The 15,495-nt window shown below is 43.4% G+C and overlaps 1 protein-coding gene across 2 annotated transcripts in view; it reads right to left on the bottom strand.

Moving 5' to 3' along the window:
• The window catches only part of PLA2G4A (phospholipase A2 group IVA), a 99,006-nt gene that overhangs the window by 28,375 nt on the left and 55,136 nt on the right, over positions 1-15,495 (bottom strand). For both annotated transcript variants that reach the window (XM_069862352.1, XM_069862353.1), the window contains 5 exons: positions 14,713-14,861; positions 12,156-12,269; positions 10,124-10,161; positions 7,465-7,606; positions 169-305 (listed from right to left, as the gene is read on the bottom strand). In XM_069862352.1, coding sequence (XP_069718453.1) covers positions 169-305; positions 7,465-7,606; positions 10,124-10,161; positions 12,156-12,269; positions 14,713-14,861 — 580 coding nt within the window. The remainder of the gene's footprint in view (positions 1-168; positions 306-7,464; positions 7,607-10,123; positions 10,162-12,155; positions 12,270-14,712; positions 14,862-15,495) is intronic.

Genomic DNA, 15,495 nt, shown 5'->3' with positions numbered 1-15,495 from the left:
CCTGGTTATACTGCAAGACAGCTGGCTCTTTGTGTCTTTTCTGTGCTGCTTGTGTATGCATAAAATCATCTGTGACTTATAACCCTAGAAACGTGTCAACTCTAATGAAAATCTCTTCTTGAACTTCCCGAAGAAAAACTGGAGAAACACAAAAGAAAAAGCCCCTACCACGTTGATCCTGAGAGACCAGCAATGTAAGTTGCACAGTCTAGAATTCCCGACTCATAAAGTGCTTTCATGACTCCAGCAAACCCAACCATGGCACGAAATCCACCTCCAGAACCCAGTATCGCTATCACTGGCACCTGCAGAGAGAAGAAGAACAGCATACCACGACATCAGTTCTGATAAAGACATAAAAGGACTAAATAAATATTTATCCATCACTAGTCAAACATACCAGACTTGTGCGATAAATAGGTCACCATCCTGATATCCTCAGAGCAGAGGAGAAACCTGTGCTTCTCCAAATCTGTGTTCAAAAGCCTTAACCACCCCAAAGAAGGCATTCTGCAGTCTATCCTAATAGGGCACAACATTATTACCACGCAGAATCCTCCAGTTTAAGTCCCTTACAAGCATACAAAGTTAACGCCTGATTTTTCTGATTCTTCAGGTCCAGTAGTACAACACAGATCTTCAAGAGACATTCTCCACTGTGACACTGGTGAGGCCCAGGGAAGCTGTGGCTGCCCCATCCCTGGAGGTGCTCAAGGCCAGGTTGGATGGGCCTTGGGCAGCCTGATCCAATGGGAGGAGTCCCTTCCCATGGCAGGGGGTGGAACTGGATGGGCTTTGAGGTCCTTTCCAACCCAACCCACTCCATGATTCTATGATATGACATGATATGATATATATTTAGTGAAAGTAAAATCGTTACAACCCTCCTTAGCTTCCTCTTTACCAAAACAACGTGTAGAATCTCAAGTTCAGCTTGCTCGCACTGATCTGTGGCACAGACTCAGATTTTCACATAAAACCATTAAAGTCTACAAATTGAGTGAATAAACCAGGTCAGGTCTCAGCATTAGTTAAGTTGTTGCCCCTGTGATGCGCCGTACTTATAACTCTAATTGCTGGATTCCTGCAGAATTAGAATCTACTTGAAGAAGTCACCGCTTGTAGCAAAGTTTCTAAATAAAATTAGACTCTGTTTCTTTAGAATAGCTGTCCTTCTCAACCATAATCCACAATTGAGAAAATATTAAATTCAGTTATTAAGTAAACTATTTAGTTACAAAACCACAGCAATTTTTAAAGCCATCCAAACACCAGCTTCTATCCAACGATATCTTTGTGTCAGAGCCAAATGCAGTAAAAGTTCCTAATCAGAAACAGAAAGGAGACAAATAATATTTTGGCTGGGAGTTTAAGAACACTTTTTCTAATAAAAACATCTGCTATTACTACATAGCATGAAGAGAGTTTCAAATTGACAACTACCTTGCAAACACAACAAGAGAGGTAAGGAGGATTTATGTGTATCTGCTCACCTACGCAGCTACTAAGAGCGAGCAGAGCCAGTTACGAGGGACCACGCTGCAAACCTATCTCCAGGGGGATTATTTCACACTTCTTTCCTTCTCAGCCCCAACTCCAAAGCCGTTCCCCTTCCACTACACAGTTTCTCCAAGTATCAAGAAAGAAGACAAAATAAAACAGTGATAGAAGAAAAACTGCCGGCAAAACCTCAGCCCTGGACATGGGAAGAGCAGCCCTGGACATGGGAAGAGCAGCCCTGGACATGGGAAGAGCAGCCCTGGGGCTGCTGGAGGAGCAGAGCCCTGGGAATCTGCTCTTGAGAGAACTGGGGTCCACGACCGCTGGTCATTTTGTAAGAGCCACCTCCTAAGACTGCAGGAGTCTTGGAATCCAAGCAAGCAAGAAAGAAGGCCAGCTTGCCTGAGCAGAGATCTTCTAGAACACAGACAGAAAAGGAAAGTTTACAGACACCGGCAGCAAGGACAGGCAGCTTGGGAGGACTACGTAGATGCTGTTTGCCACTGCTGGGAGAAAAGCCATGTGGCCCAAACTCAGAGTTCAAGGTGGCCACCACTGTGAAAGACAACAAAAAAAGGCTTTTTAAAATATGTTAGCAGCAAAAGGAGGATCAGAGATTATACTGGTCCATTACTTGATGAGGTCAGTCACCTCACAAACAGGGACGTATAAAAAGCAGAGAAGTTTAATGCCTTCTTCACCTCTGTTTTCAACACCGATGCTGGGCCTGGGACTGTGACCGGGGGATGTTAAACCTCTAGCTAACCCTGAACCTGTTCAACACTTACTGCTCCAGCTGGATGCATATAAATCCATGTGACCCAATGGGATTCATCACAGAGTACTTAATGAGCTGGACAATGTCACCATGGGACCTCTATCTGTTGTTTTTCAATAGTCTTAGGAATCTGGAGAGGTCTCAGTCCACTGGAAGCTCACAACTACTGACCAAATATTCCAGAAAGGCAAGAAGAAAGACCCTGGTAATTGCAAGCCCATCAGTCTCATTTTGGTGCCCAATAACATCATCAAGAAGGTTATTCCGGGAGTTACTGAAAAACACTTGAGAGATAATGCAGTCACTAGTCCTAGCCAGTACGGATTCACAAGTGGAGAGTCCTTGACCAGTTTAATTTCCCTTTGCAACAAGGCCACCCATCTCATCGGCCAGGGGATGCCAGTAGATGTAGGGGGTTGAATTTTAGCAAAGCTATTGGTACTGTCTCTCAGATGATCCTTCTGGAATAAGCATCCAGCACACAGCCAGACGCGTGCATAATGCACTGGGTGAGCAACTGGCTGAAGCGTTTGCCTCAGAGTCACAGTAACTGGGGTTCCATCAGGCTGGTGGGCAGCCACAGCGGGGTGTCCCAGGGCTCAGTTTTAGGGCCAGTGCTCTTTAATACTTTGTAAATTATCTGGACGCAGGAATCGAACACACATTAAGTTAGTTTTCCAATGATACATTAGGAGGAGTTGTGAACTCCCTCAAGGGCAGAGAGGCCTCACAGAGAAATATGGAAAGACTGGAGAGCTGGGAAGTCACAAACCATATAAGATATAACAAGAGCGAGTGTTGGATTCTGGGGAGAGAATCTGGGGGTCGGGGTTGATGGCAAGTTGCATGTGAGTCAACAATGTGCTCTGGCAGCCAGAAGATCCAACCATGCCCTGGGGGCCCTCAAGCAGAGCATCATGAGCTCATCAAGGGAGGGGATTGTCCTACTCTATATTGCACTGTGGACACCTCAGCACAAGAAGGACATCAGACTATTAGGGTGCTCAGATAATGGTCACCAAGGTGGTGAAAGGCATCAAGGGTGAGACTTAGGAGGAGCGGCTGAGGTCACTTGACTTGTTCAGCTTGGAGAAGGCTACAGGGTGACCCCATGACAGCCTACAACTTCCTCAGTGGGGAGGTGGTGATCTCTCTCAGGTGACCAGTGACAGGACGCAAGGGAACGGAATGGAGCTGTGTCAGGGGAAGTGCAGATTGGACATAGGAAAAAGTTTTTCACTGAGAGGGTTGTCAGTCGCTAGAACAGGCTCCCCAAGGAAGTGGTCATGGCCTCAAGCCCACCAGAGTTCAAGGAGTGTCTGGACAATGCTCTTTGCCATATGGTTCAGTTTTAGGTGGCCCTGCAAGGAGCAAGGAGTTGGACTTGATGATCCTTATGGATTCCTTTCTACTTGAGATATTCTATGACTCTAATTCTAAAAATTAAGTTGCTACCATCATGGAGAGTTTTAGCAAAGGTCCCACCTGGTTCTCAGTTTCTGAAACCTAAAAGAATTTTCCACTGATCAACAGTGACAAGGCAGCAACCTGTTGGTTCTTACTAAGCATAAAAAGAATTAGTTGTGTAGGACACCCCTATCTGATCAAATAAGTAATCAGTCAAAAACTCCACTGAAAAGCAATTTAAGGTGCCAATAGATGGGATTAGTTATTAAAAAAAAAAAGGAACCCATGTGACTATCGACTTCAGTTTCTTTCTCCAGACTCCACACGCCAAGCCATGGAACTCCCTCCCCTGCAGACTGAAAATGCACAGTCACACGGAAATGACCGTGCACAATGACCAACTATGTTGAGACATTTCTTGAGGCTTCCATTCCACAAGAACTGCTTATTCTTGATGTGGTAAGATTATTTGATTATCTTTATAAGTGTTAAGCTTTAGTAATGGAAACCGCAAGTATTTACTGGCATCGGTATTCATCATGCACCTCCAGAGATAAGTATCTATCAAAAAATTACAAAAGAAATGTAAAGATTTAGGACATGCTTGTTTTGTTAAGCCAACACCCCAATAACGGGGCAGTTGCTTTGAAGAGAAGAGTCATATTACTAATCACAAATGTAATAATGTACGTTAGGCTTTGAAAGCTCTTTACAAACACTACCTAATTAACCTACACAGACAAATCCCAACAGGATGAAGATGGTGGTTTGCAGGTGCAAGCCTGGAAGAGGTATGTGAGAGCACTTCCAAACCACCACTATTCAACAAATCTATTTGTCAGCGAAGTGGCATGAGCACAAAGGAAAATCTGAGTTTTCTTCAGGGTGCAGAGAAACCTGTAAGGAGGATCAACAAAGAATGTTGAGAAGCATCCTGACGGCAAATGCTTCCTATATCCTTAACCCACAAGCATTCTGGGAACACCAGATTCCTATATTGAAGGAGGGTAGGTATACCAAGACATAGGTGGATGTATAGAATCTCTTGACTTCCCCTTGATACTAAAGGAAAGTACGAAGAGTAGCAACCACTCAGCAACGAAATTCAACTCAAGGACTCTATAGAGTACGGGCAGCAGCTTAAATGAGCTTTCCACAGTAAAGCAAGTTTTTAAATGATGTAAAGAAGCATCTACGAGGCATTTACGCTCACTTATTTCAGCCAACTGAATACAAGCTGGCATAAGTGAGGAGGACGTGAAGGCTGAGAGGCCCTTCCTGCTTTGCAGGGGAAGGCAGAGCACATTTCTGCGCAGGCAGGTTTGCTAAAGCAACTTTGGAGCTGCTATTCAGTTTCCAACAAGGGCAAGAAGTGGCAAAATTTGAGAAGCATGCATCTTACAAATTGCCCTCTAGGACAAAGAGAGCAGAGGCAGCAGGGAAGAAGCTGCAGACAAAGGGAAAAGAACCAAGAAGCCATCTCATGAAGAAAAGACAGGAGACCAAGGCATGCACGCTTCTGCCAGGATAGAGGCTGGGACTGACACACTCCACTCACTGAGGCACCTTGAACCCTTTGTACACAATCAGTAAAACCAGGGCAAAGGTACCAAACCCATTCAGGCAAATTAGTGAACTCAGACCAAAGGCTAAGTGACTCACATGAATGCGATGCAGTGAGTCATGGCAAAGATGTGAATTGAATTGAAAAGTCTTGGAGACAAAACCCATTGCTCTAATCCCTGGCACTCAATTCTATCGGGTTGTGTCCATTTCTGAACAATCAAAAGCCATGCCAGGATGGCCTTCCTTTCCATGGTTCCTATACATGGCAAAGGGGACTTAAAGTTAGCTTTGAACAAATCAGCTTAGGTATTATCCAAACAAACTCCACTGAGCCAGATTTAACAATGCAGATGAAGTGTTTCATCTTACATCTGTCCCACTTCTAGGATCCATGGGCTCAGCACCACATCATTCCACTGCAGTCAACGGGCACCTCATCTCAACAAGGGATGATTGCTTCATGACAAAACTGTGCATGAAAATTCAAAGGATTTGGGAAACAAGATCTATTTTAAGAAAAGCAAGCTCCAAAAAAGATGATCTCAATCACATTTTCCAGTAATCTGGCAAAAAATTAAAAAAAAAGATCAAATGCATTGGGTCTCTCCCAACCTGGTTATTCTATGATTCTACGAAATCCTGCTTTGTGAATGAGTGCTGTAGATGAAAACCATCTACAGATGCTATCCAAACGCCCTGGAAATATGGTTCATAAAATCTGGACGAGAATATGCATGGTGGAAAAGAAACTGCTGTGGTGTACACATATGATTATTAAAAAATTGCTCTGCAAATCCAGACTTAGAGAGCTATACACTCCCTTAAATCGGTTATAGTACTTTTAGGAAATTGTTCAGAGCAGAAATTCATAAAAATAAACCGCATAGTAACAAAGGTCCAAGAAATCTCATCCTCTGTGTTTTCAGAATGGGCCTCAAGATTAAGTAAGGAAATCTGAAAGCATTCACTTCCCCATCTCAGCTTGTTTAATCATTTCACAGGTATTAAAGTCTCACAGCATCCCTGCAAGGCACACGTGTTGCTGTTCACAGACAAAAAAACTCAGGTGAACTTTGAGTGAGCGAGTGACTTGTTTCATATTACACAAGGACTCACAGGGCGCTAAGAATACTCATTATTGACACACGCCCCATCCCCGCCCCCGGCAGTCTTCCTGCCACAATTCCAGAGGCAGAAGAGGATGGGTAACAAGCAAGGAAGAAAGAGGAGGATGGAGAAGCTACTAAAGAAGTAGTGGATCCATACAAAGTGTATCCTTAATAAACTCAAAACAATACAGGTTCTACAAAGCCACTGTAAAGCTCAGCAGGGCTGGGCACCCTTCCTCAATGTGGTGGGACCGCAATGGCCACCAGTCCATCCAGTCTTGTTGGCCTGACTCTGCTGGCTTGGGCAGCACCAGCCAGGCCGTGAAAGCTGCAGTTTCTCAACTTCTCTAAGAAATAAACATAATAATCCAAATTCTTTTAAATGGGCTAAAGGAAAAGAAGAAATGAAGGAAAGAAAACATTTCCTAAGCTGACTCTAACACTAGACCAGCTCAGTTCCTGCCTGATCCTTCGGGCATGAGGGCCGTACAGCTGAGGCCATTCAAGAGTATAGGCTGGGTATCCAGCATCCAAGTGCAGATTCTAGAGCATGTGTACGGAGCCGCCACACTCTTCTTGTGCAGCAAGTATTTCACACACCCTTCAAGCATTTTTCACATGACGACCTCAGGCCACAACCATCTCTTTAAGAAAGCAAGGAATTCAGAATCCGAGAAAAACAAAGTGTGGATTTATCTCCCTTACCCAATTTTTACCTAAGCACAGCCTGCTAACAATTAAAACAGTAAAGAACCAGATAGAAGTTAGAGGAGTTTAAGGTGCCAATGCAAATAGAAAGCTGCGACTTCTATCTTACGATGGCATTCACACGGCCATGTCCTTTTTCAAATAATGGACATACCTTAAGTGAAACTTCAACTGGGAGCAGGATTTTGGCTCCTTAAACTTTAAATGTAGAGCACAAGAAAAATTATTCTCTGTTCTAAATATCACATGGGCACAGAAAATTAAGAAGATTTTTTCCTTTTTCCACCTCTCTTTACACTGAACCTTTCTACTTCCTAAGTCTCATTCATTTCTTTGAGAGACAGAGGCAGGGCTCCAAAGTTGGTACTAATCCTGATGTGAATGCTCCAAACTTACATCACGGGAAGTGGTCAAGTTCCTGCTGTTTTCCTCTCCTAGAAAAGTTTTCATACTGTACATGATATTATCTTTTCTCTGTTGCCGAAATTTCTTCTCCTCGTCACACAGAGCCATGCTGAACCGGAGGTCGGTTGAAGAGCTGTTTTGCAAAACAGACAGGCTTTAATAAGAGGCATAATTAAAACAGAATCTAAAGTATCACCTAGAGAAATGAATGGAAGTAAAAGTAAAATCCTCATTAACTTACATAAGACAAAATAAAATAAAATTATTAGTCATGCAACATAAAAGCATCAGTTGATTTCATAGTGATGGACACAAAAAACAATGGCACATTGCATCCTTAAGATGTGTATTCAATATAGAAACCTTGGTGTTCACATACCAGTGAAAATCAGACATAAAATATGCAGCTTCTAGTGGTTTATTATATGGTTGTAAATCCTAAACCAAAGTATAGCAGGTGATTTCACCACTAACACACAATTATAAAGGCACAGTCTAGAAATTTTAATTCTTTGCTTATCCACTGAACAGAGAACTGCAACGTGAGCTGTGCGAGAGGCCACGCTGAGAGAGCTGAGGTTGTTCAGCCTGGAGAAGAGAAGGCTTTGAGGAGACCTTAGAGCAGCTTCCATTGCTGAAAGAGGCTCCAGGAAAGCTGGGGAAGGGCTCTGGATCAGAGAGGGCAGGGACAGAACGAGAGGGAGTGGTTTTCAGCTGAAAGAGGGGAGATTGACATGAGATCTTACAGAGAAATGGTCTCCTGTGAAGGTGAGGAGGCCCTGGCCCAGGTTACCCAGAGCAGTGGTGGCTGCCCCATCCCTGGAGGTGTTCAAGGCCAGGTTGGGTGGGGCTTGGAGCCCCTGATCATGGCAGGGCAGGGGGAACTGGATGGGGTTTAAGGTCCATTCCAACCCAAACCGTTCCATTATCCTATGAATTAAAAATTTTCATACATTCCCACTAACATAGGCTCTTGTTAAGTTAGTGGATCCTGTGAAGGGAGAAGAGGGCAATTTTGATTCTGCACCCTTTCAGTCTGACCTGCCTGAATCTCAACACAACTTGTACTGGTTGGTCACAAGAAAAAGCCTTTTTCTCTAGCTTTTGCCCCACACTGTGTGATCAAAAATACACACTGTGCTGCATAAAGACCTCAATAATGTACTTAAATAAAAGCTACAACTTTAGTTCCTACTTCTCTTTTCAGGTATCGAGGCAGGATGTCACCTCATTCACAGTAGCCAACTCGCTGTGCCTGTACATCACTCCAAGGGTTTGAACCTCCCCACATCCCAGCAGCACTGCCTCTAGCAGACAGAAACGAGGAGTGCACAAATTCGTCCTGAGATCCACCTCACTGAATTCCTGTCTTCACAAAGATTAGCTAAAAGTGTTAGCGGATCCCTTGACATGTTAGTGACAAGGCAGCATTTTTAAGAGTCCTTTATGAAAAACAAAATTGTGAAATGGATCTGTTTAGGCACAGATTCCTCAGACTTTAAAAATCTATTACATAATAAAATACTGGGCTTAAGAAAAAGGGAGGAAAAGTCTGCCTAGAAGCAACGTTCTGCCAAGGTATATGCGATACTATGAACAAGTGCAGAATCCGAAGCCCACGTGGGCATCTGAGAAACCACAGAGCAGAAACAATCAGATCCTTTTGTTTAATGTATTCCAAAAGCCTGCTGCCTCAGAGCAGCAGGACACAGCCAAGCATCTTCAGTTCACTTCATGTCATGTGCGTAATACTTGTAACCTACAAGCCTGGGAAGCTTTCAGGGTGGTCTCAAGGACCGCCCACCTCTGCATCCCTACTAGGAACAAAGCAGTGAGCAAGGATTCTCCCTGGGTTATGTTCTCAGTCTCCAGAGTCATTACAAGGGAGTTCTACAATTCCAGCTCCAGGCTCAGCTTTGCTATTTACAGTTACAGACAAAATGACTCTTCCAGTGCCTTTTTCTCAGTAATTAATTTTTAGATTTAAAAGATATTTTCCTGATTAAGCCACAAGGTGGTTTTTGGTCTTTGCCCTAGTCAGGCTAGGGAAGAGGGAGAAAGGAATTAGAGAGAAGGGAGAAAGGAAATAAGAAGGCAGGCATCGCTTAGCTTTACAAATGGTGCAACCTGGCCCTACTGGGATCTTCACTTCTGACCTCAGCATTGCAGGGTATCAACATCCAAATACATTTCAGGGGCAGCTTTGGGATGATTACCCCTATGCGATGAAAGTGAGCGTGAGATGCAAAGTAACCACAGAAGGTAAAATAACGAGGCTAACAGTGGAGCCCGATGTCTCTGAGTTTATTGGAGAAGAAGTCCTTGAAAAAGAAAGCACTTAACATAAACCAGAAGGAGAAATTCATGTGCGATGACCTTGTTTCTGCAAACCTTTGGGAAAGGCACACTTATTTGGAAAAGAAATGGTGTTCAAGTCAATGACAGAACTACAATGTAAAAGTCACTCTCAATTTTGAAAAGTCTCCTGACTTCACAGTACTTAGTATTTCTATGTTAAAATAAACAATTTTTGGACTTTACCTGACATGTTTTTAAGAAAATTCTAATAAACAGAGTAAAACAAAAAACACCTTTGCTGCTAATACATTCTCCACCTTAAAAAAAAACCAACAACAAACAAGATACTCACCATACTTCAAGAGACAATTCCAGGGTCATTTCTGTGACCTAAACCAGAAATATTTTAATACGGTTACAGCCATTACAGAGGGAAAAAACACAAACACACCTGCAACAAGCTATTACTGTCGGAGTTTTTCGCTAAATCACTTTTTTAAAAAAAGGAGGGCATTTCTGAAATACACAAATGAGTTTCTTGTCTAGAGAACTTCTAAAAGCACAGCATGTGATTCCAAAACGCACCACTAGCACTGAATGCAGCTGGAATGCTGTTAGGGCCGGACTTCCACTCACCGGATCCCACTGTCTTGGCTTTCTTCCACCAAAAATCACTTTTTGTCAGTGCTATTCAACCTTAGCCTGAAGGGATATAAATTGCCTTCACACTTCTGATCCCTTGCTCCTGCTGCCAGCCACAATCTGCCTGCTACTCACTTCCCAGTACGCCAGGACAACTTCGTACTCGACTTACGCAAGTAGAAGACAGACCTGTAAGGGAACAACCACTCCGTGTTCCACTAGAAGCCTAAAAGAAAGTTGGGGAGGGGCTGTTTACAAAGGCTTGGAGTGATAGGATGAGGGGAAATGGGTATAAACTGGAGAAGGGCAGACTTAGACTAGGTATAAGGAGGAATTTCTTCACAGTGAGGGTGATGAGGCTCTGGCCCAGGTTGCCCAGGGAAGCTGTGGCTGCCCCATCCCTGGAGGTGTTCAAGGCCAGGTTGAATAGGGCTTGGGCAGCCTGATCCAGTGGGAGGTGTCCCTGCCTATGGTGGGGGGGTTGGAACTGGAAGATCTTTATGGTCCCTTCCAACCCAAACTATGTTTCTATGAATACATACATATATGCATATCAAGATAATCATGTGTGATGGGTACAACTGAAGGTACTGAATTATGGTCAGAATGGCCTGTGATGTGTTACTCGAATAAACAAAAATACTCTAACACATGTAGAACAAGCTCAGTCACACATAGGCTCAGCAACACCTTCCAGGAGTTACCGTGCAGGCAGACAATCCCTGACTCCATCTGGTTTGCATACATGCTTAAAGACAATAATCCAATTGGAAATTCCCTTTTTTTTTTTCAGGGAAAATTCCTGCATTATTGCATATTAACTAGGGCTGTTGCAACAAGCTGTTACAAACGTTTTTGAAACTGAAACACGAAATAATGAAAGAATTTCTGTCAGGTTTCCAGAAGCCACAGGCATCAGCAGTAGAGGTTACATACTGACCAGGACACTGCGTAAACCTTCACGCTAATGAAGACCGTTAAACTAAATCGAACCACAAGGTGCAGAAACTGGTTTAGCAAGGGTAAGTTTGAAACTAGACTTGGAAAGAGGGTTCTCTCAGAAGGGACACTGGCATTCAGTGGCACAGGTTTGCTTAGCTCTCTCAAGCCTGTAAGAAGGGAAATACAGCACCCTTAGGGCTCTTAATTAATCTATGGGCAACAGTGAATGCTTAAAAAATGAGCTCACGTGGGGTACACAGAGAATAATCCCCACCTGAGATGTCCCCTCCTGTGCCCCTAGAAACCCATCTATCCCTGACTGAAGGGCTGCCACCCTTACCTCCTCCATGATATATCCTAGTCCCTCTTACATGCCAGTGTAGCTCTATATTAAGAAAATAGGTACACACAGAGTGCTGAGGCAGACTGATGGGATCAGACATAGTTTTGGATTCCTTTTCATCTAGGAATACGTATTTCTGATGAGTATCAAAAGCAGGCCAAATGTTTTTTTTGCGCTTCAATCGGTGCCTTCAATCTGAGCAACATCAGACTCTGTAAGAGTCCTCAGGACACAGCACTTTGCCTTCACAAGCACCATCCTCTACTGATTTGCAAAGAAGCTTTATCTAACCAGGATGTGGGGCAGATAAGCTTCAGACACCTGATAAAGGACTAAAGTGTGGCAAGGACCTGGTCTACACAGTAGCTCAAGTCTCCCAGTTTGAGTGTTCTTTTGAGAACTTTCCACCGCGTTCATGGCTGCACCAACAAAGACAAAGCTGGGTGTTGCAACTTACATTATTGAAAGTTAACTGGACCTCCTTCTTCTCTCCCAGTTTCAGAGAAGATATCGGAAATGTGGATGTGCCAAGAGTCTCATCCATAACATAGTTGGCATCCATCAAAGTAACCTAGAAAAGATGCATGAGTATTCAGTTCTGCTTTGATAAAACCCTTTTTAATTCCATACAGCCTACACCTAAAGTGAAAAAGAAGAATTATATGGAAAAGGAACAAGGCTAACCCAAGCCAGGCATCGCCCAATGCCGAGACATGCTCCTTTAAAGCAGGATGAGCTTATGTCCAGCATAGGTGGCATCCTCAAGGCACTCAACTGCATGAGTACGACAGTGCCATTTACAATGGGTTTTTATCTCAGCACCTTTCTGTCAGTGAATCTCACTGCCTTTCTAAGCAGACATAATAACTTCAAATTATAGAATATACAATTACTTCAGATTTCCAGTTAATAAAACTTCTCTATGGAGGAACTTGTATAATTTTAACGTGAAGCGCCAAAAACCTTACAGCAACTTCCCCATGAAGATAGGACCCATACATCCTAGCCTTATATCTACAGACCAAGGATTTCAAAACAATGATTTGGCAAAAAAGCACAGCACTTCAAATTACACAAAGCCTTTCCCTGTATCCAGCCAGATCTCCAAGTCTCTTCTCATGTTCCCCGTGTCAGGGCACATACCTTTTCAAAATGTGATCCTACCCAAAGATGCGTGTGGATACCACAGAACACCGTGCAACACTTCTGCTCTAACCCAGGTGGGTATACATCTAGCAGACCTTTTCCTCAGTGGCAGCCTCCCAAGTTCTCAAGTCAGACATTCAGAAAGAATTTCAAATTACCATTTTCATGGTTTTTATTAAATGGGTTCTCCAAGCTTACAATTTTTTTACGCTTTGCGGAACTCTGTCTTTCAAAATACCACGTGTTTGCAGCTTGGATCGTCTCTTTTGCATAGAACAAATGGAATCAAGATACAATCACTTGAATAACTAGTTGCTACATCTGGCTTTAGCTTCTTCTCAGCCATAAAGAATCTTCTTCATCCTGTGCCACAAGCAACTCTCTGAAAGCATGAACTGTATTTCAGGACAGAACTCATTATTTTAATGGCATCTACATTCTTCTGTTTCCCTGTAGAACGTTGTGTACATTGCTGCGATCTCTGAGGCTCTCTTAAAATCAACAGCAAAAACATCTTAATGGGATTTCAGAATGCTTCTTACACTTCAGAGTGAAAACTGCACTATGGAATAAATATTGGGATTAAAATAATCTGAGGAGCTAAGAGGATTATATGAGTTTGGGAATTCAAAAAGAGGTTCGGTGTGGGGAGGTGGTTTCACTAATTTTCTGATTCTGCCATCCATGTGGAATCCAAAGGCTCTGCAGGGGACTCTGTGTGTGCACAGCAACAGTAGAACATAAACATCAGTTTTAATCTAAAGTCTATACCTCTCACACTGAGGAGAATGTTTACTGTGAATGATACACAGGCAGGCCAACACGCGCACCAGCCAGGGCCACAGCTACACATCGTTACAGGGCATCACTGGCACTCTGCAGGCCATTTGCAGGGAATTTTATAGCATGTGTCTCAGAAACCAGCAACAGCCTTTAAATACTGCAAGCATACACTCCCAAATTCTACTTATAATCCATGTCAGCGAAGGTGTAAGTGAAGCTACTGTGAATTCCCTTGTATTGTCTCCTCTGCGGGATACGTTATACATCTTCATGCTCCAACAAGCTGATCACAGGGGGTCTTGCAGGGGGCACAACTCAATTTTCAGATCTTGAATGGTTCAGCCCCAGCAGATTACAGCTGTCAGCTCAAAGAAAAGCTGTGCAGGCTTTAACCTCTGCCAGAGTAAGCCAGTTTACACTTAAACACTGTAAGCCTGGGGGTCAGAAGACTTCACATGCTATAGCCGTCCCCTGTGAAGCGCCAAGCTAGCTAAGGACTACAGATAAACTTAAATGCTTGTCAGTTAAACTTAAATCTCAATTTTTGTACAAGCACCCAGAAAGGCTTAACGTACTGAGTCTTAGCAGTGGCTTAGTCACCAAGCCTGCACATGGACAAAGCGTGCCCAAAGCGTCACTAGGTGGGCTACTCAACCTTCTGCTCCAAGCACAGAGAAATAGAACCATGCTTCTGCTTTCAGACTCCTTGGGGAGAAGCAGGGAATGGGCAGCGACCTGATGTCACCCCCAACTATTGATTGTCCACAACAGTTGAATCAGCACAGTAAGCAGGGAGAAAGTAATTTAAGGCTGATGTAAAGAACAGCAAGCTACCAGCCCTCAGGAGCAGCCTGAGAGATGACTCAGAGGTATATTTCACAACACCTCTCAAGGCTACTCCTTGAATTATACAATTCGTACAACACCCCTCACTTAGCACCACACCTAAAGGCAAAATCCAGCCTTTAACATTTAAGAAACGTTGAGACAACAGATGCCATACATGTACAAGGTGGTGTTATTTTTGTCTGCCAGACATGGTATAACTTCCATTTTCACAGATGCAGCTCAGCCATGTGATTTACCTCAAGAACATTCTCCTGGTTGGGGTCCAAAATGAACTCAAACATCTCGTTCCACACGGGATTCACATCATTATTGAAATGTTTTGTTCTCTTCCTGCAGTCAGGGGCAGACGGGATGAACAGCTCCACATAGGGATCTGGAGTGTCAACTACACAGCAAAATCAACATTCATGTTAGATAAAACTCAAGTTTGGGTTGTAATAATCAATACAGTTACGTGAAACCACAGATCACCTCATGGTGTATGACAGAAAAATATTCAACAACATAAATTAATTGAATATAACAACACAAAGGATACAATGACAATAACAATCTCCCCAAAAGAAACACCCATTATGATTTTAGAAGGGAAGAAAAACCTTGAGCAAACAGAAGGGCACTGGGACTGATTCAAGTTTATTGGAAATACGTACGAGGTCCAACACAAAAACCCAAGACTAGCTCTACAGCTTGGGAACCAAGGGTGAGAGGGGAGAGACAGATATTCTAGAACATGTTCTGACCTGTCACAGTGAGACAAGGCTCACCTCAAGCATTTCACTCTGTATGAGCAGACGCATGATCAAGTAGACATTTTCTTACCCTTGGTCAGAAACCTCAGTGCGCAAGAGCGAACAGTGAGTGAACATGAAGACAGTACTTTGTTTGCAAAGGCAGTTTTTGGCTCATAACATCCCTGTGTTTAGGCACCCACCCCATTCGCCAGAGCTGACTCCCTCTTCCCAAAGATCCAGTCGGTGCTCCGAGGAACCCATTATTTCTTAGCAAAAGATGTGAAA

Source organism: Phaenicophaeus curvirostris, chromosome 8 (assembly GCF_032191515.1).
Source record: "Phaenicophaeus curvirostris isolate KB17595 chromosome 8, BPBGC_Pcur_1.0, whole genome shotgun sequence".
NCBI lineage: Eukaryota > Metazoa > Chordata > Aves > Cuculiformes > Cuculidae > Phaenicophaeus > Phaenicophaeus curvirostris.
The sequence above is the reverse complement of the archived record's forward strand: the minus strand, read 5'-3'. Positions and strand labels throughout refer to the sequence as shown.